The sequence below is a fragment of the Canis lupus genome, chromosome 32 (assembly GCF_048164855.1).
Source record: "Canis lupus baileyi chromosome 32, mCanLup2.hap1, whole genome shotgun sequence".
Classification (NCBI taxonomy): Eukaryota; Metazoa; Chordata; class Mammalia; order Carnivora; family Canidae; genus Canis; species Canis lupus.
Genome location: NC_132869.1, coordinates 33,315,493 through 33,335,912, shown reverse-complemented (window position 1 = coordinate 33,335,912; position 20,420 = coordinate 33,315,493). Strand labels below are relative to the sequence as shown.

Genomic DNA, 20,420 nt, shown 5'->3' with positions numbered 1-20,420 from the left:
GTGAAGAGACTTGTTCACACTGCTAAGAAAGGCAGAGCCCAGATTCACCTGAGGCTTTCTGGCTTTCCCACTCCTCTGCAGCTAAAATCGAGACTCAGTCCCCAACCAAAGGACTATATTCTCCTTTGGTTTTTATCCTTTTTCCCCCAAAACCCCAACCCCCCATATTTCACTGAACTCCTAGTATTTATTTCCTAAAATGGGAAGGGAAATGAGAAAAGAAAGAACATACCTCTGGTTTCACAAGGTCTAAGAACTCCAAGTGAAATTCATACACGTTGTCTCCTTTGGCGCCGTGTCCCTGAGCTATGAAGAAAGAAATGTGGGTTACTGAGAACTGGCAAAGTGAGGCCATCCAAAAGCTTGGTGCAGTTCTTTCAGAAGTATACAAACAGTAATGAGTCCTGCCAAAATGAGTAGGGACTTGTGAGCAGAGCCACTCAACAGCTAGATAAGCTGGATCCCGGACAAAAGTTCACCTCCATATGTCCTTCTGACGATCAGTTCCAGAACATTTACTTAATCTCCCAATGTGGCTTTGATAATATCCAGTACAAATAATAGGCAGGAAAAAGAATACCAAAAGCAAAGCCAAAGAGGTCACAGAGCTATAAATTTAACTTTCACGTTTACTTTGGCATTGACTCCAGGGCCCAGAAATAGCAGGTGGGTATGTTATCTTGACTACCACTAAGGAAAGCTGCAGAGCACACGGAAATGCTGGACTGCCTCAAAGAAAGCTCTGAATCTAACACCTCCCAACCAAGTTTAGAAAATGAAGAAGCTGACTTCCCCTTTAACACATTTCAAAGGGAACAAAAAAGAGAAATATGATTTCCTCAGCTCATTCCTGAGAGGACAAATGGATCTGGGAGGAAAGACCCTGAGTGGACCATTACACCATCCTCGTGCCTTGACATGGCTCCTTTCCCCAAAACAAACAGGTGTCATGCCTAGGTGTCAATGGCTGCTGGGCATCTCTTCTCCTCTCTCTGACTTGTCCATCATTTGGTTTCTTTCCTCATCCGGCCACATGTGGTATAACTTGCCTAATATTTGCTACAAGTGCCTATTGTTCTGAGACCAGAAATTCCTTAAGGTTGAGCAGTCCATAATCTCCGAGTGGCAAGATACGCTTTCATCCCTTAACTTCCTTTCAAATGTATTAACAGCCAAAAGCTCTGAGCCACTGCCACAACTGCTCTCACCTTGAAAAGGTGATATAAAAGCCAGGCTGTGCGTTCATGCAAGCATATTAAGGTAGATGGGATTTCAAGTAAAGCAGAAATGTCAATGTCCCATAACCCCAGTCACTGACTAAAGACATTCCAAGGAACTAGAACAAAGAGAGAGGAAGGGGAATCCCACCCCACTGGGTGACAAGGAATCTGACCTACCCTCTCAGGCACAGCAGCATACCTGCTGACTACCGAGGAGAACAGAGCCAGAGGCAGATTCACAGAATCAAAGACTGTCAGAGCTACAAAGGCTTGAGGTATCATCTAGAAAGCCGTGTTTCTTAAACTGGCCTGTTTAAGTGTAGCATCAGAGAGCTGAAGAGTCTCATTAAGAAAATTTCTAATTTTTGTTTCAATTATAATAATCTTTAAAAAAAAAAAGATGTGTATTCTGGATCATCTAAATGGCTACCTTATAATCAAGTACTGACACACAAGCTTAGCCAAGTATCACTTAAAGTGACCATATTTAATTCTTAACATGTTTTCTCAAACTAGGGTCCATGGCCCAGGAGGATCATTAGGACATATTCTCAGATGTCCCTAGGTCCTAAAGTTTGAGAAACACAGATTATAACCAAATATCTTCACGTTAAGTCCAGAGAAGTCCGTAAGTTGTCCAAGGATAGCAGAATTAGAGCTAGAAGACAGATCTCCTGATTTCCAGTCGGGGATTCCTTCTCACTCTATCTACTGCTTCTCCAAGAGGAAAGCAGGACTTCTAAGTCCTAATAAGTTTTTTGACTTTTCTAATCGTGTATTTCAAAACAATCTAGTTTACCCCAAGAGCAGCAGAGAGGTGAGCATCAATAGAAAGGGAATAAAACAAATAGATAAAAAGAAAAAGAAAAAGTAACCACCACCATGCCTCTTTAGCTGTGTAGAGAGCTGGGAGCATTTGCCCGGATACTGACCTTTGAAATGCAGCACATTTTCAGTGATGCTGATGGCAGGATTCTGTGAAAAGAGACCAAGGATGCGAGAAGGGCATTTTAATAGGAGAAAAATGAAATTAAAACCGGGGCTAACTCCCCACCATCCTTCCCCCTTAGGGACTCAGCCTCCTACCTGTGCCTCCCCCAGAAAATATATTTAGTTGTTTATGCACAGCTCAGTGCAGGGGTTTTCTATGTCTGTCTGTACCCATCTGAGATTGTAGGCATCTGTAAGAATAATGCTGAACTGCTCTAACTGTGCAGAATAATCAGATACTGACTCAGTCCATTCTGATCATGGCAAATGGTACAAGGTGCTATGGGAGGTATTTCCGGAGAGTACACAGATCTCTAAGACTCAGTCCCTGAGCTGTGGAGGCAGAAAATCTAATGGAACAGATGATGACTCATTTCCTGTAAGAAGATCCCAAATAGTATCAAGTAACATATGCTCAAGACCAAGAGAGTAGTAAAAAGCAGTTAGTGTTATAGGTGTTAACAAGAGCAAGCACAAGAATAGGATGGCTGAGGAAAGGTTCACCAGAAGTGAAACCTATACTGCACATGAAGAATAAATTCATTCCAGTAGGTGGAGAGAAGGGTTGACAATTACAGGGGATCCATTCAAAATGGAAACATGCTATGCGCATCCCTCCCTCAGGCTCTGTGCTCTTAACCCCCATCCGAACCAACACGAAGAGATCAAAATTCTCCAAATTGTTCACTTATTCCCAGAAATTGCTACATGACTTTAATAGCATAACTTAAAGTGAAACTACTAAATTCTTTTTTTTTTTTTTAATTCTTTTTTTAATGGATGAGAAATTACCTCCTACCTCCCAGCACAAATTAATAAGCAAGGAGCAGTATGTTGTTTCCAGTGCTGTAACTAATTCATTTATTTTTCTCCTGCAGGCTCAGCTCTCTGTGCTCCATCAGGCATTGAAGGAAACCAACAAGGCAGAAGGTTGGAAAGGGGGTATTCCAATGGGGAGAGGGAACCTACATGCTCTATTCACAGCCAAGAGTGTTAGGAAAAGGGAAAGAATGAAGGCTGGGGGCGGAGGGGCATTTGAGCCAAGCTTCATGTTGAGAACCTCCCCAGTGGGAGTACAGATCTCAAGCTGAGATGCTCACCCAAAGGAGCTTCAAATTCTAGATGATCTCTGTGGCAGGAAGGGGGAGTTAGGGAACCTCAGCAAAGAGGCTACACTTCCAGGGGCATGGTTCCTCAGTAAGGGAAACAGCGTTTTGATGTAAATATTCTCATTAAAGCTAAATAAAGTTCTAGAATGTCTTGGGGTTAAGTTTCCTACCCAGGTCACTTCTTGCCCATCTCAGTGTGTTTCCTATACTCTAAGTCACTTGGAAGGAAAAAGGAATGAAATTGAATCCGTATTGAAAAACTTCTGACAAACAAAAGTCCAGGACCAAATGGCTTCAACGGTAAACTCTACCAAACATTTAAAGAAGAGCTAATATCCATCTTTCTCAAACTATTTCAAAAAATTGAAGAGGAAGGAACATTTCCAAAGCTATTCCACGAGGCCACCATTACCCTGATACCAAAACCAGACAAAATACTACAAACACACACACACACACAAACACACATATCAGTATCTCTGATGAACCCAGAAGCAAAAATCTTCAACAAAATATTAGCAAACTGAGGACCTCCTGGTTGGCTCAGTCAGTTAAGCATCTGCCTTTGGCTCAGGTCATAATCTCAGCGGCCCGGGGTCTTAAGGTTCTGGGCTCAAGCCCTGCTTTGGGCTCCCTGCTCAGTGAGGAGTCTGTGTCTCCCTCTCCCTCTGCCCCTCCTGCACTTTCTCTCTCTCAAAAATAAATAAAATCCTTAAATAAAATTAGTGAACTGAATTCAACAATACATTAATAGAATCATATACCATGATCAAGTGACTTACTCCAGGGATGCAAAGATGGTCCAATATTAGACCAGCAAACAAATCAACATGATACACATTAACAAAATGAAGGATAAAGTCATATAATTATCTCAATAAAGAAGAAAAAGCATCTGACAAAATTTAATATCCAATGATAAGTACATAAAATTTATCATTATTTATGATAAAGCCTCTCAACAAAGTGGAATACACCTCTACATAATAAAGGTCATAGAGGGGCAGCCCTGGTGGCACAGCGGTTTAGCGCTGCCTGCAGCCCAGGGTGTGATCCTGGAGACCCAGGATCGAGTCCCACGTCGGGCTCCCTGCATGGAGCCTGCTTCTCCCTCTGCCTGTGTCTCTGCCTCTCTCTCTCTCTCTCTCTGAATAAATAAATAAATAAATCTTAAAAAAAAGTAAACTATAAAAAATTAAAAAAATAAAGGTCATAGAGGACAAACTCACAGCTAACATCATATATAATCAATGGTGAAAACCTGAAAGCTTTTCCTCTAGGATCAGGAAGATAAGGATGACCAACCTCCTCACTTTTATTTAATACAGTACTGTAAATCCTAGCCACAGCAATCAGGCAAAAAAACAAATACAAAAGGCATACAAATTGGTAAAAAAAAAAAAAAAAAAAAAGGTAAAATTACCATTATTTACAGATGACATGAAACTATATACAGAAAACCATAAAAATACCACCAAAAAACTACTAGAATCAATGAATTCCATAAAGTTGCAGGATACAAAATCAATACACAGATATGTGCTGTACTTCTATACACTAATAATGAATTACCAGAAAGAGAAATGAAGAAAACAACTTCATTTGCAATTGCATCAGAAAGAATAAAATAATCTAGGGAAAAAATTAACTACAGAAGTGAAAGACCTGTGCTCTGAAAACTAAGACATTGACAAAAGAAATTAAAGAGGATGCAAATAAATGGAAAGATATATTCCATGCTCATGGATTAGAAGAATTAATATTGGTAAAATGTCCACTACCCAAAGCAATCTCCAGATGAAATGCACTCCCTACCAAAATACCAATGGCATTCTTCACAGAGCTAGAATAAATAATCTTAAAATTTGTACAGAGCAACAAAAAGACCCCAAACAGCCAAAGTAATTTTGAGAAAGAAGAACAAAGCTGGATATCATGCTCCCTGATTTCAAACTATAGGAATTACAAAGCTATATACATATATACATATATATACACACACACACATATATAGCATACTACAAAGCTATAGTAACCAAAATAGTATTAGTATAGTACTTGTACAAAGATAGACACATAAAAAAAATAGACACATAAATCTATGAAACAGAACAGAGAGCCCAGAAATAAAGCCACCCTTCCATGGTCAATTAATCTATGGCAAAGGAGGCAAGGATATGCAATGAGGAAAAGACAGTCTCTTCTATCAATGGTGTTGGAAAAACTGGGCAACTACAAGTAAAAGAATAAAATTGGATCACTTTCTCACACCATCTACAAAAATAAACTCAAAATAGATTATAGATTAAAAATTTCAATGTAAGACTTGAAACAATAAAACTCCTAAAAGAAAACATAGATAGTAAAATCCTGGACATTGGTCTTTGAAATATTTTGGGGGAGGGGGGTACCTGGGTGGCGCAGCCAGTTGAGCATCCAACTCTTGGTTTAGTTCAGGTCATGATCTCAGGGTCCTGAATTTGAGCACTATACCAGGTTCCATGCTCAGCTCAGTAGGCTTCAGACTCTCTCTCTCCCTTTCCCTCTGCCCCTCCCCACTGCTTTCCTTGCATGCACTCTCTCTAAAACAAATCTTAAACAAAAAGAAAAAAGTTGTTTTGGAGCTGTCTCTTCAGGCAAGGACAAAGAAGTAAAACAAACAAATAGGACTACCTCCAACTAAAAAGCTTTTGCACAGTGAAGGAAACCATTAACAAAACAAAAAGGCAATTCTTGAATGGGAAAAGACATTTGTAAGTGATCTTTACTATAAGAGATTAATATCCAAAATCTATCAAGAATTCATCTACAACTCAACATCAAAAAAATATCCAATTTAAAAATAGGCCCAGGATCTGAATAGACATTTTTCCAAAGAAGGCATACAGATGGCCAATGGACACATGAAAAGATGCTAAACATCACTAATCATCAGGGAAATGCAAATCAAAACCCTATCACCTTACACCTGTCAGAATGGCTATTATCCAAAAAAATCTCCCTCTCCACCCCCCTAAAAAAGCTTGGTGAGGATGTGGAGGAAAGGGAGCCCCATGTACTGTTGATGGGAATGCAAATTAGTGCAGCCACTATGGAAAACAGTGTGGAGGTTCCTCAAAAAATTAAAAGTAGAATTACCATATAATCCAGCGATTCTACTTCTGGGTATTTATCTCAAAGGAAATGAAAACACCAATTTGAAAAGATATATGCATCCCTACGTTCACAGCAGCATTATTTTTTATTTATTTATTTATAATGGCAAAAATACGTAAGCAAGAGATGAATGGGTAAAGAAGATGTGGCATATATACACAATGGAATACTAGCCACCAAAAAGAACGCTATCTTGCCATTCATGACAATATGACTGGACCTAGAGGCTATTATGCTAAGTGAAGTAAGTCTTACAGAAAGAAACAAATACTGTATGATTTCACATATATGTGGAATCTAAAAAAAAAAAAACAAAAATGCAAAACAGAAAACACTCATAAATACAAAGAACAAACTGGTAGTTGCCAGAGAAGAGAGGGGTAAGGGAATAAGTGAAATAGGTAAAGGAGATTAAGAGGTACAAACTTCCAGTTATAAAATAAATAGAGGCACCAGGGTGGCTCAATCGGTTAAGCACCTGCCTTCGGCTCGGTCATGATCCCAGGGTCCTGGAATCAAGGCCCACATCAGGCTCCCTGCTCAAGGGGAGTCCGCTTCTCCCTCTCCCTCTGCCCCTTCCCCTGGCTTGTACACACTCGCATGCTTGCTCTCTCTCTAATAAACAGTCTTTAAAAAAAATAAAACTAAGTCATGGGAATATAAGGTAAAGGGAATCTAGTCAATAATATAATAACTCTATACAGTGACTGATGTAACAGACTTTCTGTGGTGATCATTTCATAATGTATATAGATGTCAAATCACTATGCTGTACACCTGACACTAATATGTCAGCTGCATTTAAAAAAAAAAAAAAAAAGAATATAAATTTCCTGCCAACCTCTACTTTGGTTACATATTTCAAGTTTTGAATGTAGTATTTTCATTATTATTCAGTCTGACATATTTCCTAGTATTCATTATTGTTTCTCTCTTGACACATGGGTTACTGAGAAGTATTTAATTTCCAAACATATGAGATTTTCTAGTTATCTTGTTATTAACTTCCACTTGAACTGTACAATGATCAGAGGGCATTCTCTGTATGATTTTAATCCTTTCAAATTTGTGGAGACCTACACTCGGAAACACTACAGAGTCAAACTGCATAAATGTTCTGAGTGAACTTAAATGTATGTTCTGGAATTTAGATACAGTGTTCTACTGGATTTACTGCTAACCATTCGTTCACATAATCTATATCTTTACTGGATTTTATCTTGTTATTCTATCAATTACTGAGCAATCACACTATTGTCAACTAGTCTGTTTCTCCTTCTCCTTCTATTATTTTATGTATTCTATTATTTTATGTATTTATGAGGCTGTTAGTTACATATAACTTTAATATTGTTCTACCTTCCTGATGAATTCAAACCTCTATCATTATGAAATGACCTTTCTATCTCTGAAAATACACTTTTGTCTAAAACTCTAATCTGATTATCAGCACAGCTCTGTCACCAGGATCTGCGTTTGCCACGCACTTAGGAGCTGGCCTCCACCAGTTGTGATCACTTTAAACTAAATTCATGGGCATTTTTAGATCTTCAAAACTGTGTACACTTGGGCTATATAATCTTATAATCTTTTAAGAGCCAACTAATGATTTTTAACTCCTCTGCTTAGTGCTAGGGCCTCTGGGGATAGGAGTTGGGATGGATTTCATCCCATTTTCATAATTTCTGACAGAATTACAGAGTTCAGTGGACTATCTGCTACCTAAGCCTTTAGACGTTTAGATCTCATTTAAATCATTAGTATTTAAGCCACCTGGGTGGCTCAGTCAGTTAAGCATCTGCGTTTGGCTCAGGTCATGGTCTCAGGGTCCTGGAATCGAGCTCTGAGCTGGGCTCCCTACTCAGTGGGGAGTTTGCTTCTCCTCTCCCCGTCTCTCTCCTGCCTTGTGCACATACTTGATATCTCTCACTTATTTTCTCTCTCAAATAAAATATGTAAATAAATAAATCATCAGTATTTAGTTTTGCACATGTATGTGATTAATATATGCACAAAGAAAGTTATAGAACAAGCATGAGGCTGCTATCTTTATAAGGTACTGTTTCCAAGATCAGCCCTTGGCAGGCATCGGAAAACCTGGCTTTCCTCCATCCCCTAACAGTTGGTTCACTGTGCCTACAGACAATGGGATTAATGGTGAACACCAACTTTCCTTCTGGGAGTCTAGAATTTGGGTACGTGAGTGCTAACTCTCTAATGGGCTTCCCTGGGCAGAAACATTACACATAAGTCACTGCAGTTTTCACCGCTGGAAAAAAAGAGCAACTCAAGTGTACACCCACAGGAAGGTTTGAGAGGATGAGACCAAGCCCTGTTGCATGGAATTTCGCTGCACTCCACCTGGAGTAAACTATACACTGAATCTCAAAGGTCTTTCTAGTGAATCACCAAATACACAGGCGGGTGCTGGGCATCCCTCCTAAAAAAGTGTCTCAACCCAATATTTTATTTCGAAAAAAATTTAATGCATTTAAAACACTGAGGAGAAAAACAGTATAATGAATACTCATGCCATTCATCAATCGATTATATTTATCATACTAGCTTTTTATACATGCGACTTTTCTCAACCATTTCACCAACTGCAGACATCACGACACTTTATCTCTGAACCTTTCAGCATGCTTCTTCTAAATACAAGGACGTTCTCTTACATAATGACCACAATTTTCTCACACCTAGAAACAAAAATTCTGTATCTTCCACTATAGTTTCTATTCAAACAATTGCCTGAGGGGATCCCTGGGTGGTGCAGCAGTTTGGCGCCTGCCTTTGGCCCAGGGCGATCCTGGAGACCCGGGATCGAATCCCACGTGGGGCTCCGGTGCATGGAGCCTGCTTCTCCCTCTGCCTGTGTCTCTGCCAATCTCTCTCTCTCTGTGACTATCTTAAATAAAAAAATAAAAAATTAAAAAAAAAAACCACAAACAAAAACAATTGCCTGAAAAAATGTTTGTTTCAGTTACCTACTATAATGCAGAACTTCACCGCTTAAAACTACCGTTTTATTATCTTAAACTAAGCTATGCATGGTGACTGAGCTTAGCTGGACAGTTATGCTCCATGTGATGTTGGCTAGCTCTGTAGTATATTGGGCTGGCACATCCAAGATGGGTCACTCCAATGGCTCAGAGTTGACGTTGGTTGTCATTTGAGAGTTTAGCTGGGACTGCTGACTGGAGTACCTGTATGTGTGACCTCTCTGTGTGATTTGGGTTTCTCACAGTTGGGCTGCTGAGTTCTGGGAGGAAATGTCTTAATAGAAAGTGTTCTAAGAGGGACACCTGGGTGGCTCAGTGGTTGAGCTTCTGCCTTTGGCTCAGGTCGGGATCCCAGGGTCCTGGGATCGACTCCCACATCAGGCTCCCCATAGGGAGCCTGTTTCTCCCTCTGCCTATGTCTCTGCCTCTCTCTCTGTGTCTCTCATGAATAAATAAAATTAAAAAAAAGAAAAGAAAAAAAAAAAAATAAAGTGTTCTAAGAGAGAAGCACAAGCTGGCAGTCCTCTTAAAAAGGTTAGGACTGGAACTGGCCACAGCATCATTTTGCAGCATTCTATTAATTAAGTTGCCACAGGACCTGCCCAGATTCAAAGGAAGAGAAAATAGAGCCCAATTCACAATGGAGCTCTTGATGTGGCTACTTTTAAACCATTACTACATTTTTGCCTGAAAAATAAATAAATAAATAAATAAATAAATAAATAAATCCAATCAACGTTCATACATTCCATCTGACTGTTCTATCTGAATAACACAGACTTCTACTTTTACTATTTTTAATCCACACCAGTTACCTCAAAACATGTATCACGTTCTGGATTTGTCTGGACATCCCTTCATATTAATCATTTTTGACAAGAATATTTCATAGGTGACATGGGTATTTCTTTTTTCTTTCTTTCTTTCTTTTTTTTTTTTTTTTTTTTTGATAAGAGTACTTCTTAAGGCATCATAAGGAAGAGGCCTGTGCCATCAGATGGGTGATACTAACCTTGATCATTTAATTAAGAGATGGGGACCGCCAAAACCCTCTACTTCAAAGGTATTTTTTCTTTTGTAATTAGTAAGTGTCTAACAGTGTAACCTCCTACTCTCTACACTCTTTCCTTCAATAGAACTGTCATCCACTGGTAATCCTTGCCTGATTTGGAGGCCACACAACGATGATTTTCTAATTCAATCATTCTTTTTTTTTAAGATTTTATTTTTTTAAAGATTTTTTTTTAAAGATTTTATTTATTTATTCATAGACAGAGAGAGAGAGGCAGAGACACAGCCAGAGGGAGAAGCAGGCTCCACGCAGGGAGCCCGATGTGGGACTCGATCCCAGGTCTCCAGGATCGCACCCCAGGCTGCAGGCCGCGCCAAACCGCTGCACCACCGGGGCTGCCCTAATTCAATCATTCTTTCTTCATTTTTTAGCTGGCATTCTTCTGTAAGGGTTTTCCCTTTCTCTCTCTTTTCCCTCTTTATTTTTTTATACTGCAATTTGTATTGAGATAATTATAAAGCCATGTGCAGTGATAAGAAGGAACACCAAGAGACCCCTAGCACTCTTTGCCCCATTTTTCCCCAAGACAATATCTTACATACCTGTAATATAGTATCACAGTCAGGATATGGACATTGATATGGCCCACTTACCTTATTTACAGTTTCCCAGTTTGACTTCTATCCATTTGAGTGCACATGTGTAAGTATTATAGGATTTATTACAAGTGTAGGTTCATCCCTCCATCAAAGTCAAGATACTGAACGCTTCCAGATCCCTGGCACTGCTCTTTTGTAACTGCACCCACTTCCTGCCCCTTCCACTAAGCCTCCCTCAGCATCACCATCTTCCTTTCCTTTAAAGTATCACTATGGACTGATGGATCTTGGCTTTTAGTTCCCTTGGTCAAAACCCACTCTTATTCTTGTTGCTGTTCAAATGATCACAAATTTGGCCAGTGGAAATCCCTTCAGACCAGCTCCTATGTTATTCTGACATGACTTTGTAGCCTTTGAGTATATATTTTCTCTAGTACAGGCTTGGAATAATCAGCCATTTCTTCAAGGTCTTAATTCCTGGGGCACCTGGGTGGCTCAGTGGTTGAGCATCAGCCTTTGGCTCAGGTCATGATCCCAGGGTCCTGGGATTGAGTCCCTCATTGGTCTCTCGGAGGGGAGCCTACTTCTCCCTCTGCCTATGTCTTTGCCTCTCTCTGTGTCTCTCATGAATAAATAAATAAAATCCTTAAAAAAAATTTTACTCTTGAATCCACTCTGATCTAGCCTCTATCACTACCACTCCACTGAAACTGTTATTATTAAGATCAATAACCTCCATACTGGCAAATCCAATAGACATATAATCTCATCATACCTAACCCCTAAGCAGCACAGGACACAGGTGACTACACCCCACAGAAATGGCTTCCAGGACACACACTAAGGGCACCATCTGGATTTTATGGCTCATGTTATTCCTTTTCTATCCTTTGTTGTCCTTTCTCCTCTGCTCAACTTCTAAATGGCTGAGTAGCTTAGGATTCAACCCTGGACTGCTTCCTATCTCCACCAGTTCTTATTTTTTAAAGATTTTATTTATTTACTTGGGAGAGGGAGGGAGAGTATGTGCACACAAGCAGCAGGAGAGGGAGAAGTAGGCTCCCCACTGAACAGGGAGCCCAACGGGACTCGATCCCAGGACCCTGACATCATGACCTGAGCCAAAGGCAATGTTTAACTGACAGAGCCACCCAGGCGCCCTGGCACCAGATTTTAACATCTATCAGTTTTCTGCCATATACTGGCATCTGAAAGGGCCAAATATTTTATATGCCCACAGAGAATTGCTTTTGTTTTATTTATGGACTAATTTTTAATTTGACTTCACCAGCAAGTACTTTCCACCTAGTGATTCTGCAGGAGCTGTTCCCTCTTCCCACGACATTCAGTCCTCATAATTTTGCAGTTTCTTCACATTTAGGTCTCTGCTCAAATGACACTTCCTCAAAAAGACCTTCCCTGACAACCCAATCTGTGGCAGTTCTCATGACCCCTTCTCATATTTTTCTTGTTTTGCCTTCTCCTTAGCATTTGTTGTTATCTGGAACTATTCAATGAATTTGTTCACTTTGATTATAACTCTTCCACCACCACCACCACCAGCTTTAGCACATAAATTTCATTGAGAGGAGGGCCCTCCATCACCCATGCTCATGCCCAAGTCCTGGAGTCTGGAAGACTCCCAAACACACAATAAGCCTTTACATGTATTTGTTAAATAAATCCAGTGTAAAACTGTGAGGTTTCTTTCATTTAAAAAAAAAAATCTGGGCAGCCCCAGTGGCTCAGCAGTTTAGTGCCGCCTTCAGCCCAGGGTCTGATCCCAGAGACCCGAGATGGAATCCCATGTCAGGCTCCCTGTATGGAGCCTGCTTCTCCCTGTGTCTGTGCCTCTCTCTCTCTTCAGGCATCATAAGGATGCCTTTCTCTTTCTCTCTCTCTCTCTCTCTGTCTCTCATGAATAAATAAATAAAATCTTAAAAAAAAAAAAAAAAAAAAAAAAAAGCGGTTTCCCAGCTTCTCTTTCACCAATTAGGAAAATCAGATGCCAACCTCAGATCTGCATTCTTACATGACAATAGCTCCTCCCTTAAGATGAACCCTATCCTCCTAATTAACCACACTCCCCACCCAGCTCACTTCACAAACATTTACTGGGCACTCAGATATGCCAGGTATCGTTCAAAACATTCCACATAATTAGATCACACACACAAAGACACAAAGCACTAAAAAAATAGTACTATTGTTGTAACGATTTTACAAATGGGAAACTGAGGCTTACAGAGGTTATATGACTGGCCCGAGATTACAAAGTCAGCAAGTGGCAAAACCGAGATTCAAATCAAGGCTCAAACACATTTGGGCTCCTCATCACTACACTACACTACTACACTGTACTACACTACACTACCACTATTTTGGGCATTTGAGTTGGTAACCTCTGATCTATACTCTACCTGGGCAAGCTCATCCTGTCTCAGGAATTTAAATTCTACAACTTATTACCTGACAATTCCAAATTTTGCTACGTTTCATCAATTCTAAAATGCACATTTTTTTACATTTAATATCTCTAAAATCAGCATATACAATTGATAGCAGCGCCTTACAAGTGCTTTGGCAAAGTGGCAGCCGTAACACGGCTGTCAGGGCCTGACGTGTGTGAACTTGGCTATTATTTCAGATGGCGTGACTAGACAGTTGCAACTATTTTTCAGTCAATAAAACACTTGAAGGCTGTCTGAGGAAGGAGTATGAGTCCTGGTTCTCATCTGGAAGTATTCTGTTGACATCGTCTGGTCAGATCAAGAAAGTGCCATCATCAAAACTTATAAATAGGTCATGATGACTTGAAAAAAAAAATGGCAGAGATAACAGTAAGGCAATCTTCCAAAAATGCTACATTACTAGTTCTCTTAATGGTATGAAGGATGATACTATGTGGGAAAACATAGACCATGACATCTCTGAGTAGAAAAGCGATTCAGAAGAGTAGACTCTAAAATATGAAGATGGTTTAGGAAAAATTTCACCAATTTATTTTGCTTAAATTTATGTGTACAGAAGAATGAACTATATATAGAAAGATATTTATGATTTTTAAAACTGTTTTTAAGCAAGAAAATAGGCAGTCCTGATGTCTGAAACTGATCTAACATTCACAGCTAGATCTGAAAATTATTACAAACTGGTCTAAAACTCACAGCAAAGCCATTTTGCTCTCCTATTGAACATAAACAATCTCAAAGAATAGCAAACCAACTCAGGTTACTCAGACCATGATAAAATGACACAACATAAGGTCAACTCATAATTTTGTCTAAGAACAAGTCATTCACTGGGCCATCCACAAAATATCCAATCACAGAATTGTCTCCACAGTCTAATAGCATCCCATTAAAATGAATCCCTACTTCCTTAGGCCCTTTCCCAATCATCCAACCAAAGCCCAAATCCTATAACCACTTATTTCTAAAACCCTCTTATTGACATCTCACAGTTCCCAAAATGTGTTCTCCCTCATTGAAACAAGCAATAAACCCACTGTTAAAACAAGGTGTTTCTCAAAATAAAGGCACATGGGACAAGGGAGGGGAAAATAAAACAAGATGAAATGAGAGAGGGAGACAAACCATAAGAGACTTAATCATAGGAAACAAACTGAGGGTTGTGAGAGGGAGATTGGGATAACTGGGTGACAGGCATTAAGAGGGGCATGTGATATAATGAGCACTGGATGTTATATACAACTGATGGATCACTGACCTCTACCTCTGAAAGTGATAATACACTATATGTTAATTAGCTGAATTTAAATAAATAAAATTAAATTTAAAAACAAGATGTTTCTGGTGGTCTTTGGTGGGGTTGGGGGGAGAATTGTATAAAAATGTCCTATTGCTGAACAATCTCACCAACAATTGGTAATGTTGGATTTTTCATTTGTCCCAATCTAATGTAAAAAAAATTACCATTTTCTAACAAATACTATCCCTTTAATTTACATATCCCTTATTACAATTGAGATCAAGTATCTTTTCAGGGTTATTGGCCATTCTTATTTCCTTTTACTCTGAATTGCTTATATTTTCTGCCCCTTTTTCTAATGGGTAATACCTCTTTTTCTTTTTTTTTTTTTTTTTTTTAATTTTTATTTATTTATGATAGTCACAGAGAGAGAGAGAGAGAGGCAGAGACACAGGCAGAGGGAGAAGCAGGCTCCATGCACCGGGAGCCTGACGTGGGATTCGATCCCGGGTCTCCAGGATCGCGCCCTGGGCCAAAGGCAGGCGCTAAACCACTGCGCCACCCAGGGATCCCTAATACCTCTTTTTCTTATTGATCTGTAAGTGGTTCTTTATATATTTCAGATGCTAGTCATCTGTCAGGGATAGCTGTAGATATCTTCTTCCAACTTGCCTTACATTTGTTAATCTTTAAGATTTATGTTTTGAGTGTCTTGTTTAATACATTCTTCCCTGTTGCAATACCATAAAGATAGTCTCCCCTATTTTCTTTTAGTTTTGCCTTATGCATTCAGGTCATTAACCATCTGGAATTGACTTTTGTGTAAGACATGAGGGAAGGTCTTATTTTATCTTTTTGCTATTTGGATTACCAACCATCCCCAAACAACCTCATGAATGGTTGATCCTTTCTCCTATTAATATGCAAAGCCACCTCTGCTATACAATATGTTTTGATATATGGAAAACTCTGCTAATAGACTCTACCCTTTTCTACTGCTCTTTGTGTTTCTCTCTCTCACCTAAAGTTTAATATTATAATAGTAACCCTTTCACTTAAATAGCAAACTAGATGGGCAGCCCGGGTGGCTCAGGAGTTTAGTGCTGCCTTCAGCTCAAGGCCTGATCCTGGAGACCCGGGATGGAGTCCCATGTCGGGCTCCCTGCATGGAGCCTGCTTCTCCCTCTGCCTGTGTCTCTGCCTCTGTGTGTGTGTGTGTGTGTGTGTGTGTCTCTCTCTCTCATGAATAAATAAATAAAATCTTAAACAATAAAAAAGAATAGCAAACTAGAATTTACAAAGCACTTTCAAATCCATTATCCATTCAGACCTCAAAACAATCCTGTAAATTAGGTGTATTCACATTTATTCAGATGAAGACACTGAGGCACATAGGATTACGTGAATCATCCATAGCCACCAGATGGGAGGTAGAAGCACAAGAACCCAATCTCATGTCTTTGGTTACCTCTCTTTCTATCAGACTGTCCACCAAGTAAGGACAAGGACAGTATCTGTCAAACAGCTCCCAAACAAAGGTATGCACTTTGTCTATATACAACTAAAATCTACAAACCAAAACCTTGATAAACGAACAAATGCTTTAACAGCTATGGTTGTTGGCACAAACTTGTCTATTATGCTTATCTTGAAAATAAACTCTATTTGAAAATAACCTTGCCCTAGCCCACTGGACTCCAGCTGGCATCTTTGCTATTGCTTACCTCAAACACAGACAATGCTGCCACTGGAAGTCTTTACTGTACACCATTCCTCCCTCACATCAGTAGTGGTTTCTCAGCAGGCACTAGCCCTGCACCTCCAAGGACAGAATAAAGATGTGAAAACTGGACAGTTCTCTGTGTCTCAGAAAGGGAAGGGAACAAAGCTGATGCCCTCAAACTGCAATTCGACAGTAAATGTCAGTCACATACAAGGTGTGGGAAACGCCAAGAAACAGGGAGCAACAGAGAGCTGTCCAACAACCCAGCAGCCAGCTTAATGAGATAGGAGTAGGAGCTCCACAAACGGTTTTCATTGAATAAGTGAATTGCTCAATCCAGAGCCTGAATTACCAGTTCCACAGCCCTAGATGGAGCAATTAAGTGAGATTTTTTTTTTTTTTTTTTTTTTTTTAAAGAGCAGGCTTCACATTCAGGGGGTGGCCTGTCACTCACAACTCGGCCATGTTATTCTCCTATTGAACGTAATGTCACAGAATACCAACCTTGGACAAGGTTATTCTGAAACCTTGATGAAATGAGACATAGGTCATTTCATAATTTTGCATAAGCACAGACAAAAATGTGGCCACTATGCCACCCCCAAAATAGCAGGCAATACTTCTCTCTTGGCCAAAATGAGACTGCTACTTCTCTACCAATTACTTTTATTCTTTTACTAGTCTCTCCTCCTTACAGATAAGATTTATTCTGATAACCAACCACAGAATTGCCTCTGTTTTCTGACAGCATCCAAATCCTATAATCAGTTCTAACTCCCTTAATGAGACAGCATTGTCCCCCATGAGCTATGCTCTCCCTTGTTGAAATGTGTAATAAACCCAACTTTTTAACCAGAGGTGTTTCCCTGGCAGTCTTTGGCTGTCGTGCATTGACATGGTATAAGTCAGACAACCTAAGAGTCTATGCCCTTCTCTTTCTAGAAAGTTCTTCTAATCTCAGATTGACAAGAAAACTTCATCTCATTCCTGGAAGCCATCTCTAACTAAACATAAGAGAGGTAACAAATTCCTTTAACACCAGAGACCTGGTTCAAATTTAACTCCAATTCAACCATAAACATATGCCTACACAAAACTTTTTGCCTGTATGGTTCTTCTAGATAGTATGCTCTTCGAAAGCCAAGGCTGTCTGACTCATCTCTGTAAATCTCTAGTACCTCACACATGGTAGATTTCTTTTATGAGTGGTATTAACACATTGCTTGGGGGGGAGGGGAGGTATTTTTTCCCAGAAATAAAAGGATTTCTCTCTCCAAAAGAAACTTCCATTTTTTTCCTCCACCTTTTCATTTCTTTAACCATAATACATTACAAATGTATGCCTTTCATATTTCTAAATATACCAAATATGATTAACACATATTCATCTTTCTTAACTAAGAGGTTTAGCTCTCTCAAGGCAAACATAAATATGATGCATTCTTTCACTTGTCCAACTAATTTCTATTTCTTCTGACCACCACCACCATCCTAGTCCCCTAAAAACACCTTTAGTGTTTGCGGCTTTGAAAAGTATCCCAGAATAGTACATCCTTAATTACATGATGACACCTAGAGAGGGTAGGGCCTGAGTTTAATTGGTCTACATAATGCTTGACTAAATTACTTTTTAAAAAGAGACTGTCATAACACATGTTCCTCACTTACTGAAAACCCTCTCCAGATGGAGACTTTGATCCCCATCAATAATGATTGTTTGTTTCCTTCTTTACTGCAACACCCTGGAGCAGAGTAGAGGGAGACAGTACAGAACATTTACTCATCTTCTGACGCAAAAATATAATCCAGTTTGGTTTAACACATTAAATGACACACCATGCAATGCCACATCCTATTTAAAGGCATTATGGCCAGGACTGTCTTTATCCTTCAGCGGGAAAACAGGTTTAAATTTCAGAAACAGAGATTCAATTCAACAAAATCAAATCCACACTTCAAAGAGCACCTACACTTTGCAAGAAATATGCCAGACAGGGGGACAGATAGAAACATAAACAACTGACTCAGGGGGCAGAGAAAGTTACATGGAGTGAAAGAGGTTACAAATCGCCATAGGTGTCCTGGAGAAGTAGGGAGTCAGGATGACTGGAGAAAGAACATTCGAGATAAAAACTCCAGTTTCTCAAAACCTGGAATCCTGAATGGTTTGGACAGAGGCAGGGCGTACACAGGTCCTGGTATCTCCAACCATTTAGGAGGCATCGGCTTGTTCACACAGGGGGCTAAGGAAATCAAACATAAATGCTCGATGTAACTTAATTTTTAAGTTCTCTATGCAACTCCGCAAGCCTGAGCTCCCAACCCTTCAAAACGGGGGGAGGGGGGTGGAAGGAATCCACTTTCTCTGGGTCTTGTGGATTTTAAAATTAAAATTAATAAGAATGATTTCCATCACTGAACGGTTGGAAGGTGGGTGTGGCCCCTCCGGGTGGGGGCGGGGGGCAGAGGCGGGCCTTGCGAACGTCGGACCGGCCCGGCGGGACCTCGCTGGCCAGCGCGGGTCGTCCAGCCACCACCCTGCAAGCCGCTGTCGTTCTGCACCCCGGGGCCAAAGAGCTCTTCCCACGACCCGAAGGGCCTCGGCACACCCGAACCTCGACGGCCAGGCCTCCGGGGCCGAGAGCGGGTTCCATCAGGCCGCAGACTGCGAACAAAGAGAAGGCCCGGGGCAGTCTCCGAGGGCCGCGAAGGGCTCACGCAGCCTCCGAAGGCACCTGCAGCCCTCAGGGGGTCGCGCCCCAGGCCCCAGGTGTGCGGGTGTTCCTCGACGAGGGCCAGCCTGTGCCTGGGCCTGGACGCCCAAAGTGCACGGGGGCGCCGAACCCGCTGGCGCACTGCAGGCTCTCCCGCGCGCTCCGGGACAAAGGGGATGGGGGAGATCGGCGGGTCCCAGGATGCGGGCCCGCGTTCGTCCCGCCGTCCGCACCGGCCTTTACCTGCACGTCACTCAGCTCCACGCGCAGATACAGCTCGCGGTGTCGCTGAGCCCAGTAGACGTGCGGCGTCAGCACCTGATTCTCCATGGCCACACTGCCCGGGGCGCGGGGAGACGGTCGCGGCGCCTCGCTGCCTGCCTCGGGGAGTGAGCGACTGGAGCCGGCCGAACGCAGGCCACAAACCCCCGCGCTCTTGAGCGCCGGCAGCCGGCAACCTCGAGACACCCCACGCTCCGGGGCCGCGCTTGCGCAGTGAAGATTGGGGGCGGGGGCGGGGGCGGCGCGGGCTCCCGCGGGAGGGGGCGGGGCCGGGCCGCGCAGAGGTGGGAGGGGGCGGGGCCTGCGCCCGTGACGCTGCAGCTTGAGGAGGCCGCCGGGGAGGTCGGGAATCAGCAGGTGCATGCGGGGCGCTTTGCCCTCCTCCCCGGCGCGATGCTTTAAGACAGGCTTAAAAAGGAAAAACGAGGGATGCCTGGGTGGCTCAGCGGTTAAGCGCCTGCCTTTGGCCCAGGGCGTGATCCTTGGGGCTCCCCTGCTTCTCCCTGTTACGTCTCGGCCCCTCTCTGTGTCTCTAATTAATAAATTCATTAGAAAAATGATGGAGGCATGAAGGACTGATCAGCGTGGGACTGGTGTATCTGGAAGGTCCCTCCCATTCTATCACCTACTAATTCAATGTTTATTGAGTGTCTACTAATTGCGCTGGGCTTCAAAGCTAAACCCTGGAGCGACAGCAGCAAGAGACAGTCCCTGCTGCCCTGGAACCCTGCAATTGCAAACATAATAAGGACGATGATGGTTATAGGGGAAGCGCTGTGGAAAGAGGATGGAAGGGTGTTCTAAAGAGGGGAGATCTCATAAGCCTAAAGGCTAGAGAGATTTTTAGCATGAACCCACAGAACTTTTTTTTTTTTATTCTATTTATTTATTCATCAGAGACA

At 41.4% G+C, this 20,420-nt stretch overlaps 1 protein-coding gene across 2 annotated transcripts in view; it reads right to left on the bottom strand.

Annotated features, from left to right (window-relative positions):
- HACD3 (3-hydroxyacyl-CoA dehydratase 3) overlaps nucleotides 1-19,727 on the bottom strand; it is a 40,202-nt gene extending 20,475 nt beyond the window's left edge. Inside the window, exons 1-3 of one of the 2 annotated variants that reach the window (XM_072809195.1) lie at nucleotides 19,480-19,727; nucleotides 2,153-2,195; nucleotides 233-306 (exon numbers count right to left, since the gene is read on the bottom strand). In XM_072809195.1, the coding sequence (XP_072665296.1) occupies nucleotides 233-306; nucleotides 2,153-2,195; nucleotides 19,480-19,566 (204 nt within the window). In that variant the 5' untranslated portion in view covers nucleotides 19,567-19,727. The remainder of the gene's footprint in view (nucleotides 1-232; nucleotides 307-2,152; nucleotides 2,196-19,479) is intronic. The other variant, XM_072809196.1, reaches the window with a different exon arrangement.
- Nucleotides 19,728-20,420: the final 693 nt, after the last annotated feature.